The sequence below is a fragment of the Trichoplusia ni genome, chromosome 16, assembly GCF_003590095.1.
Source record: "Trichoplusia ni isolate ovarian cell line Hi5 chromosome 16, tn1, whole genome shotgun sequence".
In the NCBI taxonomy this organism is placed as follows: domain Eukaryota; kingdom Metazoa; phylum Arthropoda; class Insecta; order Lepidoptera; family Noctuidae; genus Trichoplusia; species Trichoplusia ni.
Genome location: NC_039493.1, coordinates 10,120,926 through 10,140,649, shown reverse-complemented (window position 1 = coordinate 10,140,649; position 19,724 = coordinate 10,120,926). Strand labels below are relative to the sequence as shown.

At 34.7% G+C, this 19,724-nt stretch overlaps 2 protein-coding genes across 2 annotated transcripts in view; both read right to left on the bottom strand.

The window, feature by feature from the left end:
• Positions 1 to 2,975: 2,975 nt before the first annotated feature.
• Positions 2,976 to 4,067, bottom strand: LOC113502111. Its single transcript, XM_026883490.1, has one exon. The coding sequence runs from the start codon at positions 4,065 to 4,067 to the stop codon at positions 2,976 to 2,978; it is 1,092 nt and encodes a 363-aa protein (XP_026739291.1).
• Positions 4,068 to 11,434: 7,367 nt separating this feature from the next.
• Positions 11,435 to 19,724, bottom strand: part of LOC113501915 (neuronal acetylcholine receptor subunit alpha-10-like) — a 45,424-nt gene continuing 37,134 nt past the window's right edge. Inside the window, exons 8-10 of the mRNA XM_026883227.1 lie at positions 19,199 to 19,340; positions 15,332 to 15,531; positions 11,435 to 12,160 (exon numbers count right to left, since the gene is read on the bottom strand). Coding sequence (XP_026739028.1) covers positions 12,029 to 12,160; positions 15,332 to 15,531; positions 19,199 to 19,340 — 474 coding nt within the window. The 3' untranslated portion in view covers positions 11,435 to 12,028. The remainder of the gene's footprint in view (positions 12,161 to 15,331; positions 15,532 to 19,198; positions 19,341 to 19,724) is intronic.

The window sequence follows — 19,724 nt, the reverse complement described above, 5'->3', positions numbered from 1 at the left end:
AACCAATCAAAGTATTTAATTATATTTGACATCAGGAAAATGATATTTCACTTTTTTTAATATTTTTAGTTGGTACATTACGTAATTTGATTTATTTAAAGGAAACTCCGTGGTTTGTACCCAAATGGTACTCTGGTTGCCTGTAATTAATTTTGGTTAACTAAATTAATGATCGCTGACGATAAATTATGTTCGATGTTAATGTAATTAAAATGTAAGATTTTATGTTCTTTCATAATGTGGGATAGTTTTTTTTCTTATTCTATAATTTGCAGAGTGATATCGAGATGCAATAATTTGAGCACTTACCTTTAAATCTTTGTTTACATACATTCAAGTCACATGTCCATGGTACCACTTAGTATTCCATAGTTTCATCAAAATTAGCTCGGCGACGATTTACCTGCAACTTACTCACACATTCACACTAATACAAGGAAGGAAAACAAGTGAGCTCATTAAAAAGTTAGTAAAAGGCACTAGCACTAAGCTTAAATTTTATGATAAATGATACCTACTTAGTACTTTCTTTAATAATTATGTAAGTGAAGCTATCTACCGCAGTACTTCAAGTTGTTGCCTACTTAAGGAACTTTTAAAATAAATTCGTGAATAAATTGAAAAACTTCGTCGGCTACGCTGAATATATTAGAAAAATATTTGATTAACCATCGCCTCTCCGTAACGGATTTTTCTACGGCGATAAAACAAAATACCGGTAATGGAAATTTAAATGAGGGTATAAAGAGGTTGCTTATAACAATCGTATCGAAATTAAAATGTCATCGGTAAGAGTTTATTCGTACATGTAATTTGTTCAGTCAATGTCATTTTTAAGCGCAATCAATTCGATGCTTTTCTTGAAGGTAAGGCTTAATTTAGACTAACAGTTCTCCACTTAAAAATAATTTAAAAAATACTTTTTTGCCCAAAATAATTGTTATTAGTTTCTCGCATATGTTTAAGTGTCGCAAAGTTTTTATGCGTTATTATTGTATTAATTATGTCTTAGTATAACTATTTTACCTGAGTTCATATTGCATTATTGGTGACAAGTAAGCTTAATATATAAATTAGGCATACGTAGCTCATTAAAAAAATAAAACCGAACTTTCGTTCTTTCATTCACCGAACTGAACTGAACTGTTTTAGTGGCTGTACATTTTTTTTGTAATTAATAAATTAATTATCTTTACGAACAATGGCATTTTTCTTCACTGAACCTTAACTGGAACATTCACTGTGAAAAGTTATTGAAAAGAGTTGATGTCCGTCATTCAGTATTTTTTACGACCACGCCGTGACATAATTACAAAGGACTTGTGAAGCAAAAAAATATAATCGTATTCCGTAACAATAGGTTTCTAAAAAATGAATAACTTTATTTATTAAACTTTGTAAAAAATCAAGTACCGGGTCCAAAAATCCAGTTTTTTACCTACTTCAAAAAAGAGGAGGTTCAAAATTTGTTGTTTGTTACCTCGATCTGAATGAACCGATTTCTTTTTTTTTGTCACTGACCTAGGATAGGTAGCTGGTGTCATTTATCCCTTAAAAAAATCATCTAGCTTGGCTCAGTAATTTTGATTCAAAGTCGGTTGTATGTTTTTGTCATTAAAATAAAACATATCCACTGTTTAAAACTAAAGTAAGGAGTGTTATTATGGTAGCCTTTACATAAAAGTCTAATCACCTTAGGTACATACCTCTTGATTTACAATAAGAAATACTAAATTAATACGATTAAACTTCTGTCAATTCAGAATCAATCGAAACAACAAAATTGAAGGAAGAATAGACTTAAGAGCATTACTCATGACTAGTCATTTCATTGCTCCTGAAGGAATGCTGTCAAAGTCTAATGAAACCAGAGCATAGTAAGCAACACAGCCGTGTTTATACCTAATAGAAAATCAGTTCGGAAAGCCCTTGGAAGTAAAGAAAATCGTAACCCTTTTACGGGTAAAAATATAAAACCCAAGCCGGTTCCGAATACTTAGGTAATTCAGCTCGACATCAAAGCATTTTACTACGCCTTTTTTACAACGGGAGCCAAGTATTGCATTATTCAAAGCACAGGTACAACATGATTTTTTATAACCTTAAGGATGACCTTCCTTTAGTTAAACAAAGAGTCATCCTATGTCCGGAAAAGGTGTTCATTTGAATTGCTTGTCGAATTGAATCTTAATGATTGTGATCTAAAATCCTGCTACCAATTACAAGTTTATGGGGATTTTCAGTAACTTTCTGAATTCAGGTCTATTTTACTATAGGTCACAATTCAATTGATGCTCTAACCGTATATGGAAGTTGTTAGAAACACCAGAAACTATAAAATACCTAAATAAATGAAAATTTGAATATTTGGGTATAAGTGTAAGGTCAGCATTGCAAGACATTTAAAAAATTCTGATACCAATCCCACTTATAAATGTTTAAAACCTTCTTAATAATGGGATAAAAAATGGTACGTTTTTGGTATCAAAGTACTTTTATTCTCTAACCGGAAAACTGGCTTTCTGCATTTAATGTTATATCTATTTATATAATAAGTGCTTATTTCACGTTAAAATCTTACAAGTTTCATAGTTCCGGATTTTTTTGCTGACTGTGCCAAATTGTACGGATATAATTATTACAAGCCCAAAGTGCCCCGACACCAACCAATCAACCTCATTGAAATATTAACCATCTTTGAAGTTGTCGGTTCAAACTTCTGCGGCTTTGTAACTTCAATTTGTTTGGCAAATCTTGTGATAAATGTAACCGATTAGTGAGAAGACGTTTCTAGCATTGTCTTGTATAATTTTAAGACAGTAGGTACATTTTGTTTATATAATAATAATAATAATAAATCATTTATTATCAGGTAACAAAGACCCATAGACAAATACCTTAACCTAAGTATACATACAATAATAACAATTTTGTTAGTAAATACAACTTAAATCTATGTTAGTAACACTGGTGCACTATGTCTTTGTGCGTTCCGGTGGCACTTGTCCGCGAAACCGACGAAATACCACATTCTGTGGCCAGAAGCTCTCGTCCATCACCTGAGGCAGGTAGCATGTTGGTATGCGCACCACAAACGCCTTGAAGTTGACGTTGCGATGCGACTCCAGCAGCTGCACTCTCGGCACGAACTTCAGCCTCTGGCGAACGTACTTGACGATGTCCTCCGCGTCAGTGGTGTAGTGAAGACGGGAAATGTACACCGGCGTATTCGGCTTCGCGGCACGCAGGTTTTCGTTGGGCTCAGAAGGAGCCTTGCCGCAGCGGTTCTTACAGCTCCTCTGACGGCGCTTCCTCCTTTGCACCGTCACGAAGCCGTCATCATCAGCCCGGGTTTTCTCCTTTACGGCCACGGGCTTTGCGGGGGGAGCAGTGGGAACGCTCACAGTGACCTCTGGGTCAGAGGGTCGCGTCGTTCGGGCAGCGCTGCGGGGAGGAGCTGCGGGGACGGGACCGGGGCTGCGTTGCACACCAGGCGCGCGAAACGCAGACGCAGCAATCGGCGCCGGCGACAAAACTGCTGACGCGAAACTCGTGACTGATGTGTCGAGGCAGCCAGCACCTCGGCGCGTGTTTACGTAGCTTACACGCGCCGGTGACCCAGTTAACGCCACAGAGTTGCGCAACTCGTTGAGTTCTGTGCGCAGGTCTGCGACGGTCATCTGTGATGTCTCCAACTTCCTCTGCACATCAGCTAAACTAGCTTTCAAAGACACAATGTCTTTCAAAAGGCTCGTAACGTCGACGTGGTCGAATGTGACTGGAGGTAACTTGTTCAAGTCCCTCGCCACAAACGTCGGCACGTCGTCAGGATCGGTACACTTCAGTAGCGTGATAATGTCCTGCACACTTGTCTTAGTCCCGTCGCGCCGACGAGACACCATCTGCTCGACCTTATCGAGCGACCGGAACAGCAACAGCTTCGCAGCAGCGATGTCATCCTCGCTGAAGTTCGTGACACAGATCTGGACGGCGGACACCTCGTCCATCACGTCCAGTTTCTGCTGCAGGAACGCCAGCAGTTCATTTGCCACAAGTTTGTCACTCATGGCCACAAAATTACGAGCGTCGGCTTGCGCCGCGCTACACGATAATAATATGTATTATTATGAACAGTGTCGCAACGTCCGCCTCAGAGCGCAGTGCACACACGACTGTTTAACCCTCGACACAAAAAAAGCGTCTATCCGCAGCATCATAGCTCCCAATTGGTTTAAAGATTTCAAGTCTATTTGTTTTTTTTCTTATTAAAGGTGAAATATATACAAATTTCTTCGACATATTTGATAAAAATTTCCTAAGCTGTTTAAAATATGTGGGGGTGAGACATCAACAACCTTTCCTAAGGTTTTTAGGTATTCCAAAACAAAGTCATAGTCATATATATCCCTTATCTGTAATAATATCAAATAATAGATACTGTTCGTAGCCATCTATATCAAAAATAGTTGAATAGAAAACTGAAGACAATAAAATCTCAACTTACCCTTTTTAAATCGCGTGTCGCATAAATCTGAGTTCGTGTTCTTATTCATGTACAGCTGTCCAAAGGAATGTCAGCGAAATGTACTTACGAGCCTCGTCGCCGGCACAAAGCGTGGCCTTGCAATTGTACTACGGTCTAGTGATGTGCGATACTAATGTCGATACAAGTGCCTTTGATAGAAAGAACATTGGCGATTGATATGTGATTTTGAGATTCTATCTTTAAATTAGTTCTTAACTTTTGGATTAATTTGATTAAAGAAGTTGATTCACTGGACATCTACAATTAATAAAAGGGTTAGAAAGAGTGTTTAATGAACTATGAAAAATCTCCAACAAACACTCAGCTTACCAAAACTGCAAACTGTCTGTTTTTTTCTTGATAAAAGTTAAATGTTTATCCATAATATTTTTGATAAGTTTAGTATTCACTATTATAGAATTAAAGTAACCCTTATTATCCCAGAAAGTAACGAAACATATCGATAGTTTTTAACCACATCACTAAAACACAAACCTCCTTGTTTATTCGTATAGAGGGTAGCATAGGTCGTAGGCTCCAATTGTTCTAACTACCACATACACAAACATCTGGTACAGCCTTAAAACCAGCCTTCTTTTTACGCCTACTAATTATAAAGTTCTGACGTACAATACCAAATTATTAATGATCTTTCATTGTTTAGAATTATTTATGCACGGTTTGGGTTTGCGAACACAGCGAGAAATGAACTGGAGTTTTTCCAGTGTCGTTCTTTTGACTCGAAAGTTTTAAATTATCGATAAGTTTGATGCTCATCACTAAAAGTGGTACTTGTGTAGCTACATGAGTGAAGTGTGCGGCCGTGGGCGCTTCGTTTGTTCTGACTTCGCTCTTTACAGGTGCAGCCTTAAAACTAGCAACACTCCATATTGTGCCTTCGCATTACGAAGATGCGGGTTTAATGAAACCGCGTCGACAGATCATAGTTGTTACGTCACCATGCAGGTATATAACTATGAACTCCATATACGAGTAATACCGCCATCTCAACCGTTGGACATTCTCTGCTGAAAGATGCCTGCTTAGATAAACCGTTTAAAACCTTTTGAAAGTTGGTGTATGTTTTGGTGCATCATCACATTTTTGTCATCTTTATGCATATATTTTGTCAATTGACAATGATTACATTATAACTGAAACTAGTTATAATATTAACATGGTAATCTGATTATGTACTACACTTAAAATAAACAAAAATATATTTATTGCATAAAGCTGAAAAAAAGGTTTTATGTTACTCAAAACTGTGTAGAATTGAGTGCATTCTGTTGTTTCGATGCTAAAATGCCCTAGGCTCTATTTTACTGTATTTCAAAACTCACTTTATTGGTATATGGGTGTCTGCCTAAAACTGCATTTTAGGTTATGCTAGTTTTCTTATATAGTTTTATTTATGTAAGTGAAAAAGAGAAATTCGTTCTGAAAGCGACGTCTGACGAATTCCTAGAAATTTTCGTCAACTTCTCCCGACTTTAATATACCCCGGACACTCGTCTATCCGGGTCAGTACAACCCCAATACCGAGCTGTAGCTTCCAGGATCGTCATTCATCACACTCATCCGACTGTAAATGACAAAGACCGTTTCTCTCAGCTTTTAATCAAGTTTCAAGTTTTCTTGCAACTACTGCAATATACTCGAAATTACTAGCTATAATTGTTGTTAAAGTTTTCAACTCGTTTTATTTTTGTGTACTCATATAATATTTTTGAGTTGTCTAAAACATTATTTTATTAGATTTGGGCATTTTAGGGTATGTATATTTGATGATTTCATTTTTAGTAGTAGTCGCAGTGCAAAACGTTCTGATCGTATTCGAAGGATGTTCACACTCTCTTTCCTATTATAATCATATGATGTGAAACAAAGTGCACCAAAAAGAACTACATGCAAAAAGTTCGCATACCTCCATCAAAGTTTCAGACGCTAGAGAAGTTTGCAACACTTTTAAACTTTGATGAAGTAGCTACCTTTAGGAAAGTTACGAGGAATTTAATATCACTTCTACGCAAACGTAGCTTATTGTGTGGACTAGTGGGGAAAACTTTATTGCGTAGAATTACTAACTTTTTATTATTTATTTAGTTGGTACATTTAATTTCAAGAATTAACAAGTAAGATACATTTCATATTTATATGTTTTTGTGCCTTGTGCTAAATTTCCATAAACTGCAAATTTTTGCTAAATCAAGAAGGATAATTTCTTATGATATGTCACTTTAGCATGACTTTCATTTTTATACCAGAACATAAAACTCAATTTTCCTGCGCATCACTTACATTTTTACAATACATTAGAGACACAATTTTTGGAATAATAATATGATAGATTATAACGACTGTGACCTTGTTTAATAATGTACCTTCAGATTAATAATTAAGTTTCTTACTGGGTAGAGACGACGGTACGGGCAAAACATGGAATTAATATAACCTCCTTAGGGTGAAATCAGAGATATGACGTGACTGGCAAAAAGAGGAAGATTTGTTACGGGACAGATGACGGTAACATGTCTCGGGGATTATTGTGTTTGCAATGATAATAATACCTCTTTTGTTTTCATGGTAATAAAAATAAAATAAAGGGGTAATAAAACGGCTGGTGAAATTGTTAAACGTAGAGTTTTAGATTAGTTACGGTTTATGTGTGATTGTAAAATTTTTCTCTTTTAGAGTAAGTATTATTTGCGGACAAATCTCTTTGAAACAAGTCTTTAGAAAAAGTTTTACCTGCAGCGAAAGTAGTTAGAAGATTAATAGAAGAAATTCACGCTTTTCACAGAAATCTTAAGTAAATTTGATGGCTTAAACGTTAAAATTTCTTCCTTCATTGTAACATTGCGTCATAACGCAACATAAACTGGCATTAAATCCTTAATTAAGGAAGGTTTAGAGGCTGTAAACAAAATTAACATTGCTGGTAAATAAAAAGGTTAATAAATGATAGTCATTTTTCTCTGCGGTCAACCAATTTAGCAGCTATATTTTGTTCCGGACAAGACAAATTTATAAAAACGCATTTTTACTGTCACATTTTTGCAAGGCATCACATTTTTGAGATTATGAAGTGTGACTTTTTGACAAAGAATATTATACATACCATTAAGAGAAGAGGACACAGATCAAGAATATTAAATTAGTATTAGTTTTATAGTCATATATCGTTTGATTAGCTCATAGTACAAAACTCCTTTTCAATGAACCAGCTATTCATAGCCTATGTAATATCAATGTGAGATTAGTCGCTTATACTATTGCCTGCGTGGGCATGATCCTCAAACTCATAATACCAAAGCATAATTCATACAAATGTTCCCATCTCAAACATCTTATTACTTTCCAAAATCAATTCCAATAATTCCTTTATAATATCAAGCTCCTTCAAATTGCTGCGTTTACCACCTAAATCCTCTAATTACAGTCATTAAGGACGATAATATCCAGATTTCTAAACGTAACCCTTTATACAATTTCAATGCGGGCTCGAGTAAGACACCCTTGTTAGTTTCAAGTGGCTCAAATTGGGTCGATAGAGTTTATATAGCCTTGACGACAAAAGACAATAGGCTGATATGCGGATGTAAACATATTGGTAGGCATAGGGATTGTTTGTACTTGTCCTTGGGGGGTCAGTCAGTGAGCCAGACTCAGAGTATTGCTAGAAAGCTGACAGTCATGACTTATCTTTTGTTATTCTTTTGCTTTATTTCTGCAGCGCTGGGATAGGAAATCTAGTTCGTCTTCACCAGATTCCCGATTCTAAGCTTCCTGAGAGCGGTTGCTTATCTGATATCCAGAATACTTTTTAATGGAGACATAGTATCGAGAGGGGATGTTAGAATTGCAATTAGCTGTGGTCTGCTTTATGTAATTTACGTCTACATACTAATGCCATTGAAATACTATTTCGTAGAAACTTCTTTTCCCATTCCTTTCATATTTTATTTAATTTTTCTCTATTTTTAGGGGATCAATTTCCAGATAACTAGACTCTTAGAACATGATAGGTCTACAATTTTTGCAGACCTAAAGGCATAATTTTCATCCAAGTTCTTTAGTATTTCTTTCTGAAATTAATAATCTTTTGAAGTTGAAAGTGAATATCGATTGAGTAAAGATAAAAATCGTGGCGTAAAGTATTATAATGTGAATTATTTACATCTCATTACTTTGATACTTATTCACAAAGTTCCTTTAGGCTCAGGAACTCATGATACGCAAAACCTTACCCAAAAGTGACACCCAGCCATTTTTAAACGAATTTTGTAATTGTTTTTCTTGTGCTATACTGTTATCAAATTTTAAATACATTTGAATGGAAATTTCATGTTGTGTTTTAAAATTTATCGGATTTAATTTATACTCATGTTTTTTTTTTAGGTATCATTAATTTAGCGACTCTATCGTGGATCGGTCGGTATTAGCATTATTGATGAGCTGTCTAGCTTAGAGTAGCTCTGACTATTTCTGATTTGTTTTGTTAATTAAAATATTGATTCGACTACTCCTGCTTTTTTCTCATGAGTAAACTAGGTGTCTTGAGTCTGAACTGTATGATGTGATTAAAGTCTATTAACTTTCTGAAATTCATCCGTGTCAAAAATTTCAGGTAATAAAGCATCTTCTTAAATTAATACTATGGCAACTCTCGTGTTTACAATGCCGATGGTTGTTTACATGCTAAGGGTCCTTTTAGACATTTCACGTGTGAATGATTTTGTCATTAACTGTACCCCAAACATCCAGTGAACAAGGATACGCAAGATCCAATTACCCGCTTCAAATACATTGTCTAATACATAATGGATTCAAAGCAGTTACAATTCCCAATCTTCATTCGTAACCTTAAATAATCTGTTGTTTGCTAAATGGGAAAGAATAGAATCCTTTTTGTTCCACTTTTGAATTAATGTCGTTCAAATTTCGGACTAGCCGAAAAAAAACGGGCATTTTTTATAACAGAAAAATAAATTTCAAAGTGTCATTTATAGGTTAAGGATTGAATTTTAAATGTAGTGAGTCGATAAAGGAAAAAAAGCTTTAAAAAATAAATGGATCCGTTTCAATATGACCATATATTTAAATGTACTCGTAATCGGTACAACAAACAAAAATACATTGCCATCACCGTTTGACCTCACCTTGTAGCCCTGGAGGGCTTTTATACGTTCCATTAAAAATCCTGGAATTATTACCTGTACTCTCGACAACCCAACTGTTACCATTGTCAAAACGAGACAGCGTAATACATTGTCGGTAGCGGCGTCTCTCTTTCACAACGATAACGTCCTTGTTTAAAGAGGATTTGAGTAAGCGCGTCGATTAGTTTAAATATAATTTGTCTAACAAAATGAAACCCAGATCTACAGTCAGTATTCAATTATACATAAGTTCTTGATCAATAAAAATACCGGTTTAATTCAAATGATAAATAAACGCCTCAATCGACCTTTTAGAAGATAAAAAGGCTATATACATATTATATTATGCCCTTTACAAAGATCAAAGCTTTTGAGTTTTCTTGGAAGTTATCACTTGTTTTCAGAGGTTTTATACAATATTTATTATTAATATACAAAGTGACATTAATTTTAAAGCTTCTATAATATTTAAGGCTAAATATAGTTATATTTATGATCCTCTGTCAGTTTAATATCCTGCGTCAGAAAGCAACTATTTCGAGATTTGACAAGCCAATTTTGGAAGGTTTCTAATGATACTATTTTCGTGCCGACAAAGTCCCGTAATAGGTTGTTTCTAGTATCACTGAATATTTAATAGAGTCATATTGCGACATTTTATACTACAATTAACAACGGTTAGAGACGTTAATGCCTTCCTATCACTGTTATACAAATCAATAAATCATTAGACTGTATTTATTCTTTGCAAATGGCGTTTTAAAATTTAAAAGAATTCATTTATTTTTTATTAGTAAGAAACACTTAATAAAACAAAGTGAAATTTGTTTCACAAACTTTATTCTTATTTTTGTACAGTATAATCAATGCTTATCATTTAACAACTGGCCCTTAATTAAACTACGATATTTACAACATTTTAACTGACTTTCCAACAACCTTGAGCTTAATCTAATTTATTTTGTTATTGGTAACATGTATTTTCTACCTAACTATGTTAAAAGAGAGGTTATTATTAATTTGAAGAGTATAGTTTGTTTAACAGCGGGAAAATTACATTAGATTTTTCAATATACAATGTATGAATTGTCAATCGAATCGAGAAATAAATACTGTCATATTTTTTTTGCTTCACTACTGTTTAGGGGAAAACCTGAAGAAATTAAGATTTAGAAGCATCTACTAACAAATATCAATGCAACGATAAAATAAATGTAGAAAGAGTAATAATTTTAAAGGGAATTATTAGGGAAAGTGAAACGGAGGATCATGAAGAAATACTTAAAGATGGAAGGAAAGTATATGAACTAACCATTTTAATTCATTCTGAAAACTAGCATATATGTAGGTACGAGTACATCAGACATGACATAGATGTAACTACACAGACCAAGAACACATTACGAACATGAAATATTCGTCTATTGGTAACAAATATAGTCTACCTACACCAAGATATATCTCTTATATCATAGAGTATTTAACATCTTAATTGACATACTCATTTGGCACAAATCAAACATTTAAAATGAAGACCCATTAAGGTTTATACCGTTTATATTATTGAAGGATGTAAACAGCAACATTCTTATTTTATCAATTCCATCCATAAAAATAAATGTATGTTAAACGGTTGAGAACAAAATAAAAATAGAATAATTTTGAAAATAACCACGGAAGAAACCACACTTAATAATATAACAGGTAGAAAACAACAAACAATTTGTGAGGAAAATAATGAATTTAATTAGGTTCAATATATAAAAAAGAAAACATTATATTTCGTATAAAATACAGATTGTTCATCTATAATTATGGGTACTCGCCCATACTTAAACCTAAATAACTTCAGTGCCTACTTTACGCGTTATTTCATAGACAGTCAACATTCATATTTAAATTTGAACTGCCGCTAAGTCTACCTCTCCCCTTCACAAATAATTGGATTTGGAAGCAGCGACGACAAACATTTTAGTTACCGGCCGTACAAAATATGTCACGTTTCATAAAAAAGGTTTGGCTCACCTTGCATTTATCTGCCAAGACGAATAAGAACTTCCATAACAGCTATATTTCGCACTTTTTGTTTTTCTACCGAAAAACGTCTTCGTCCGTTTTCTGTGATACAAGTAACTTAATATAAAACTTAGGTAAATAAGTACATACCTACTAAAATCACTTTCAGCATGTCATCGTATGCGATTGAGGCCTATATAAATATTTTTCTTGGAAACAATTAATCATACTGTGGCACAGTTATTTTGGCACGATTCATTTATTGACACATTCGTTGGCAAAAGAATATTTTGTTTTCAGTGACCCTAAAAACAGAGTCTGGCCTCTAAATGGGTGGCTTCAGAGGCGTGTTGCCCACGTGTAGGTTGTTGAGCTGGGGAAGCAAGATGGCTGCCGTTGATATTGTGGTGACGAGCACGAAGACCGCAAGCAGCGCCCGATCAGCGACCACCGCGACCTGTGAATATCACACTAATATCATAAATGCGAAAATATGACTGTTTGTATGTATGTTACCTCTATAGGCCCAAACGGCTTGACCGTGTATGTATTTAGGTGAGGAGGTAGCTAACACCTAGTACTAACACATGCTCACGATTTTAACGGTTGGTAATTATAAATCGACAGACTAACTTTAAATTTACCAACTTTATACCTGTATTAAGTTTTAAAAGAGTCAACACGGTCAATTTAAAGCAAAATACAAAATGTATCATCATGAAAGCCAACAGAATTGAGTAAGGCTTTAAAAACAAATACTGTGGATTATTTCAGCTGTATTTCTGGAAGAGCGATTTGCATTGCATTTATTTATTGTTCTACGCCAACCAGTGGTACATATCGTCTCAATGCCACTCGGCTTATCAGCATTGAGCGTGTATGTTATGTTGTACCAAATATATACAACCGAAAGTCAGATCATTTGTTTTGGTCTATATTATTAGTTTGGCGTCTACTTAATAGTATTTATATTGACAAGTAGGTGGTTATCATGTTTCATATTGTATTAATCCAAATATTCAATAGATCTGTTTCATCCATATTAGGACTCCTATAACAAAATGTTTGCCGTTTTCAATGGTGAAAATAAGGAAACTATAAAGCTTCAAAATTCGCTATAAAGTACGAAATTTTGGCAATGCATATTATAACTTTCGTGACGCGAATTAATTATAATTCAAACTTTTATTAAATTAAATATTTTAAGGAATAACAAAATCCTTTTCATGAAAATATTACATTTACGTGTGAATAACAAACTTTATAATATATTCACAAAGTTTGACATTCACGTATATTTTTATTCTCGTATTTGCTTGCAAACATATTAAAGGAACGCAGCAAATAACACCGCGGTATGTCATATGAGATAAAAATGCTTGTAGCGTTGGCGTGTCGACTATTATTAAAATAAGAATACGTATTTATGGCATTTCAATATGGGCAAGGTTATTAAAGCCAAGTATATTTATAGAGATAGTTTTAACAGAGCAAACGTATTTTAAATATTGTTCAAGAAAATTATGAGCATTTCCAAACACGTCAATCAAAACAACGTCTAATTGAAAAAAAATGTTCTTTCTGATCAATCAGAAACAAGTGACGAAATCCTGTCGGTTTTTCAGGTCAGAACTGATAAAAATGAACCGCACAGAGAAAAAAGATATAAAAATATATTTCACGTGCAGGGCCGCTCGTGCAAGAAAAAAAGCAATTACGAAAATTAAAAAGTCGAGGTACTTGACGAACTTATAAAAAATAGACACGGAGTTGTCTTCCCATTATTCCAGATACTCTTAAGTCATATTTGGCTTGAAACTATTCTACATAATACTATATTGTATGAGGTTTCACTGCCAGTTATAATAGTTTTCTACAAGCTCCACTAAAGTTACTTTTATCACCGGGAAGCTGCAAAATCTTTACTATTCAATTCAGCAGGTAGATAGTGTATCATAAAGTTAGTTCTAAAGTAAACAATTTTACTGGACTGTCCAGTTCTCTATGATGTCCAGCATTATGTATTAGCTATTCAAACTTGAAGTGAAGCAATCCTTTGTTTTAAGGCAGGATAAGATAAAACCTTAATTTAAAACTTTCGTATAAGCATCTGCATACTGACCATCCCATCATTCATTAAATTGAAACCATCGTTATCATCCTAGTCTAGCCTTTGTCAACTGTTTGATTTGGCTTCTAGTCAGTTACAGCTAATTATTAATGTTTTACTACCTACTTGCCTACCCACGACTGTCAAAGATGTCTGAATAACAGGCGGGACCCACAACTGAACGTGCCTTCCGAAACATGGAGAAACTCGTCCATGGATAATACAATTATCGTTTAGTATTTACGTAATCTTTAAATAACATTATCATTGATTTGGATATAGTAAGGAGGTATTTATTACGTACAATGAGGGCAATGCCCCACTTAAAGTGTGAATATTAAGGTAATATCTGTTACGATAATAGGATCATAACAGTATTTATAAATGAAGAACCTGTTTATAGGCAATATTCTCGGCCAGATAAAATCATGTTGCTCTAGGCAGTCATTAAATATTGAATTTAGTTATATCAGTTCATTAATCAATATTGTTATAATATCACGGTTTTGGAGGTTTATTATGGAAAATGTTAGACCGTTTAAAACTTTGATCAGACGAGCAGTGGGCCTGCTCGTGACATTTTTAGCGTTAAATTGATGAAAATATGTTTTGCAAGTAAAATTTTCAATTTCTTATGTAATTATGAAAATATGTTAACGAATATAATTTTGTACTTGGTTGAGGGATTTTGAAATTAGTATATTATGCTGGCAACAGCTGGTTTACTAAAAAAAGGACTTCAAAATACATCGACTTTTTTGTTGCTGCTATTATTAAACTAAAAGCCAACTGTGTATCTATACCGGTCCGCAATAAAGTAAAACATTTGACATAATAATTCATGTTATAGCGTCCAATACATAAAATACACCTGCAGCAATTTATCCTCATTTTAATATCGTACAATATTTTGTTTTTGTTTTCTACCATTTCAGTTCTATAACTGCGTTTGGTAGGTATACATGCTTAGAATTACACTCATGGTGTTGTTACAGACGTCAGATTAGTTCGAACCTTACTGTGGTTCTTGAAAAAACGTTGTCATAAAACAGAATTTCTACATATCTGTCTATTTTGTTCGTGGTGCCCAGGAACAAAGGTCCAGTTTAGTTTCAATAGGGTTAAGTGGGAAACGATAAAATCAGTTGTAATTTAACAATTGATATTGGTAATAATGGATATCTCTAATTGGCAAACACGCTCATTTTAAGCTCAAGCAGTCATTCATTAAGGAATATCAGTATACCTTTTATTTTTCTTACGGGATGAAAATCCTTCGACTTCAAATCTTACTTAGGTATATCGGACTTACACTCTAAACACTAAACACTACAGGGTCCTATCCGTTCCATTAACAATAATGCCAGAGCCCAAAATCGGTGACGCATGTTCAGCTTTTATTAAGCGGTTTGCATATATCTTCAACTGAACAAGAAAGATAAGTCTAAGTTTATCGCTATTTTCTCGACACTTCGGCTGCCTTGCTAGAAAGTATAAGATAGTGTAATATTAGTGCACCTGTTTCCACTCCAAGTTAGCGCGTTCCAGGCGTTCGTTGGCGGCGACCCGCTGCTCGTGGCGGGCGGCGGCCTCGCGCAGCGTGCAGCCGCAGCACGCGCAGCGCGAGCAAGCCGCGCCCGCGCAAGCCGCCTCGCCGCCCCCTGAGTTCGCTACACCACCGCTTACAGGTACTGTCGCCACATTTGTACCTGAGCCTGCTAAGATTTTAAACGTGAGGTAGTTAACAACTTTGCCGGTTACTTGGCAGGTAATGGAGTCTTCGCCCAGGTTAAATGTATCCTCCATAACTTTTATTAAAATATCGATTTTCATAAAAGTTATATTGAGCATAGGTACATATCCAGTCACTGAACATATTAGATGTTCAGTGATTGGATATGTATGCTCAAGGGTAATTTCCGATATGGATTTGCTCCAGGCACAACTTTAGATTGTTTTTTTTTTAAGTATACTTATTGGCAATTCATATATTTGCATGCAGTAGAAGAAAACAGACGACGTAAAATTCTCGTTTCATATAATAATGTTAAAAACATGTGAATTATGATTATGTTATAACCCCATATTTCTATTGGGTCTGTAAATCACTGAGCATACAACGTAATCCTTTTACGTTAGAAAACTCCACGTTCTTTAAGCATCTAAAGAAAAACAACGAAAACGTGTGATCCAATAAATGGTTAAGATTATGGACTTTGTAAATAAAAATGGAATATTCTTAACACTTCACAATGTTTGGCTATAAGCGAAGATAAAAGAGATAATGAAGGCGAGATAAGTTTTAAAGTGTCTCATGAAGCTTTACAAAGGGTAGCTTAAAGGGTTGAACCTAATAAGGTTTTGAAACACTTAAAGGTACCCCACAAATGACTACAGCCTACCTTAATCCCAGTTTTATTACTAGTACTGAATTAAATCTTGTGCTACAATGGTTAATTCTGCTGAGGCAAGGTAATTTTCTTTCAGCTTTTAAATTAAAGTTCACTTGAATTCAATACACGCAAAATTTAAAAAGTCGAATATATTTGTGGCCAAATTTTACTTCAGCAATGTATGTAATAAAAATCTGTCAAGAGAAGTTAAGATAAGTTAAGCTTTCAGTGTAGGTATTTGATTAAACATTCAATATATTGTAATTTAGCCTTAAGTAGTCTTCAAACCGGTACTCAAAGATAATAGACATCATAGTTACCAAGGACACAATTTTCATTTTCAATTCATAAGCCACCAAGGTAAGTAAGTGAAGTTGCCAAGCTATCTGCTAATTACCTATTCACTGTATAATTTACAGGTTCATAAGTAAATTCGTCTTTATTAAGCTTATCTTACTCTGACATCTAATGAATTGGAAGTCACGTACACTTTGGATAAAACTGATTTCCATTTTATGATTTAGAGAGGATTCTTTGACTAACAATTGATATAAAAATATTCGATTGGCTTATTCAATCGATGTTGAATAATGCTGCATTTAATATATCTACGTTATTTCTTATTAAATAATGATTTTAATATAGCAAATCCATTTCTGAACGTTTTTGATTCAAACACGCACACACGTAGGTCCGTCTGTGTGTGTCCATCTATGTCATAACGAGTTTCGGAAGACACGTTACATTGTGGCTTCCGGCTGTTATTACGCATCCTTGACAATCGTTACGAGTAGTTCATAGCTAGAGAGTCAGAATAGTCTGACTAAGGGGTATCGTGTTGCCCATGTAGCTGAGTTGAGGAGTCATATAAGCAGACCACAATATAGTACGGAGAATGCTGGAATGATAATGTGATTCAAACCCTCATGTCATGTACTTGTGGGCTCTGTCACGTGACACATAAGGCATGGGGCTGTCATAGCGTCCTGCCTGATTACTCTGACAACGGACTGAGTGCGGTTTACCTAATCGTCACCGAACTACAAAATACATGTTGAAGCGTTAAATGTAGTTACATACTGAGCTTACATACGCAACTAATGCAATATATTTTGATGACTGGGTTCATTTTTTCATATTAAACAATGGAAAACACGCAATTGTATTCAACTCAATCACATGACCCAGTACAGTACTCGTCCAGACGTCATAAAGCATCAGGACAGGATTGCGTCAATAAGGTAAGACAACTTATCTTTTAGCAGTCGTAACGTAATTTAACTTTCGCATAAAGTGAAATAAAAAGGTTACTTATCGCCAGTACTTCTAGCTTAAAGTTATCGGTAACAAAGGCAGAATGATAAAAGATTTATTTTCAGGTACTAAAGATAACGTACACTTAAGTGATTAGCAAACTCTGAACTCGGGAACAGAATCGACTAGCCTATTATTAGTTATCTTAAGGTTACAAAGATATGAACTTACCGCGATTAATATCATAATGTATCAAGTGAAAATAATCACGAAAGCAAAAAGTTCAAAAAATCAATTAATCGTTTTATGACGGCAACCGGGTAAAAACGGGTGATTTGGTCCACGATTTTGGATCAATTCAATATTTAAATGAAAAAAATCTCATTGTTTAATCTTTATCCATATCATTTCTTACGTTCATTGGCAAAGACAGACGCACACCAACACGACAAACTCATAACACTAGGCCGTTTTTACATTGGGGATTAAGAAGTGGTTTTAAAGGTTAAATTAAAATTATAACACATGTTGAATCAGTGTTCTTCGCATTCCCCTTGCAATTTTGTTCTGGAGTTATTTGGGCGACGACCCAAACCCATTTCCTTAAGAATTTAGTTCATCCAACCTTATTTAAACTACGACTTTGTTCCCTGTCATGTGTCACACATATGTATTCATTATGATGACTCGATTCATATTTTCAATTCTAATCTATAGTAGCAAAATATTCAATTAATTTATCATGAAAAGGTGGTCTTGCTTTAAGAAATCCCTGAGTTGGATTATATTATGATTAAAAGGCATCTGTCGACTTCGGAATATTAAAATCTGTAAGTAATAAAATATTGTATTTCTAACATTTGGATTATAAGAATCCTCTCTATTGCAGCCTGATAAGTTTAATGCACTTATTTGTGGATGAAAACCAAAATATCTGAATACATCACTTAAAACAACTCAACACTTAATTATCGCTTTGAAACTGGACTAAAGTTCGCATAATATTTTTTTTAATGTTAAATAATGTTCGGTTGCAACTTTTTATAGCGCAAATAATCACTAATCATAAAATAAGTAGAAAAAACGAGAACAAGGGGCCCAGATTTTGAAATCCGTGATAATTAAGTAGATACTCTTCTAAGTTATCCTCTAACTCTACTCTTCTCTCTCTACCCTTCTACTCTTCTCTTCTCTCTCTACTCTTCTAAGTTTAAAAAATCTAGGATGTATAGCTTGTTTTAAAATTCAGGGACTAAAATTAAAGTTAGAATTTATTGCAAAAAGCTGTTCATTACGTCTAATTTGCAACCACCGCTGCACCGGTGACTGTGGTCCGACTCTCTGCCAGGTTTATTTTGTCTGGCAAGTTAGTTAGCTCCACAATCAGTTGGTCCGTAAAGTTTTGTCGACTGTTGAGTGGAGCTAGCAGATAAGGTAGATCAAAAAGATGTCTAGGTGCCATTGATAGCTTTTAATTTAACGGGTTTTAAAATAAGGATGGTAAATTTCAACTTGCAGTGGGTTGCAAATTGGAAAAATCCGTTACGACTATAAAAAATGAATTATGCTTACAGTGACATTCCTATTTTCTTTCTAGAAGAAAAATTTGGCAGGCTTAGAGCGGAACACTTCGCATAATATCCATGTCAAATTAGGGTTTATTCTGAATTTTAAAATGGTTTCTATAAGTCACTTTCTTTGAATAAAAAAATGATATATTATTGTAGACTAGCCTCACCTAGATGATTGTGATTGTGACGTGCAAAGCGCGGCGAGGCGGGCGTGAGCGGCGCCCCGTCGCAGCGCACCTCCGCTTTGAGCCGGGAGCCAGTGCGAGGGTTCACCTGCACGGCGGCTGACGTCAACGAACCACCGTCACCCTGGACACAAATATTTTTTTATGAAGTACAAAATATTGACTAGAATTTATGGCTTATAATAATATTATCAACGAAAGCGGTTAAAGTTTTACAGAATTTTTCATAAAAAAGTTGGTAAACCTTATCGCATAAGGAATCGTAAAATGACATACAAAATTAAGAACAGCATTGTCATATGGAGTCTCCAGAATAGGTCATCAGCAATAATTGGGGTCATAGGCATTGGCGTTATGCGTATGTTCCTGTATAATAGATGTAATGTGCTTAGATTCCTAACATAATACGTAAGTGACATACATGACATACACCTGTAATGTTAGAGATACTTCATGCATCATGTTCACGTTCCAAGACATTAATTTTAACTGGTGGCACGATAAACCA

Excerpts from the sequence above, each read along its gene's own strand:
- LOC113502111 (XM_026883490.1), bottom strand. The coding sequence starts at position 4,067 with ATGAGTGACAAACTTGTGGCAAATGAACTGCTGGCGTTCCTGCAGCAG.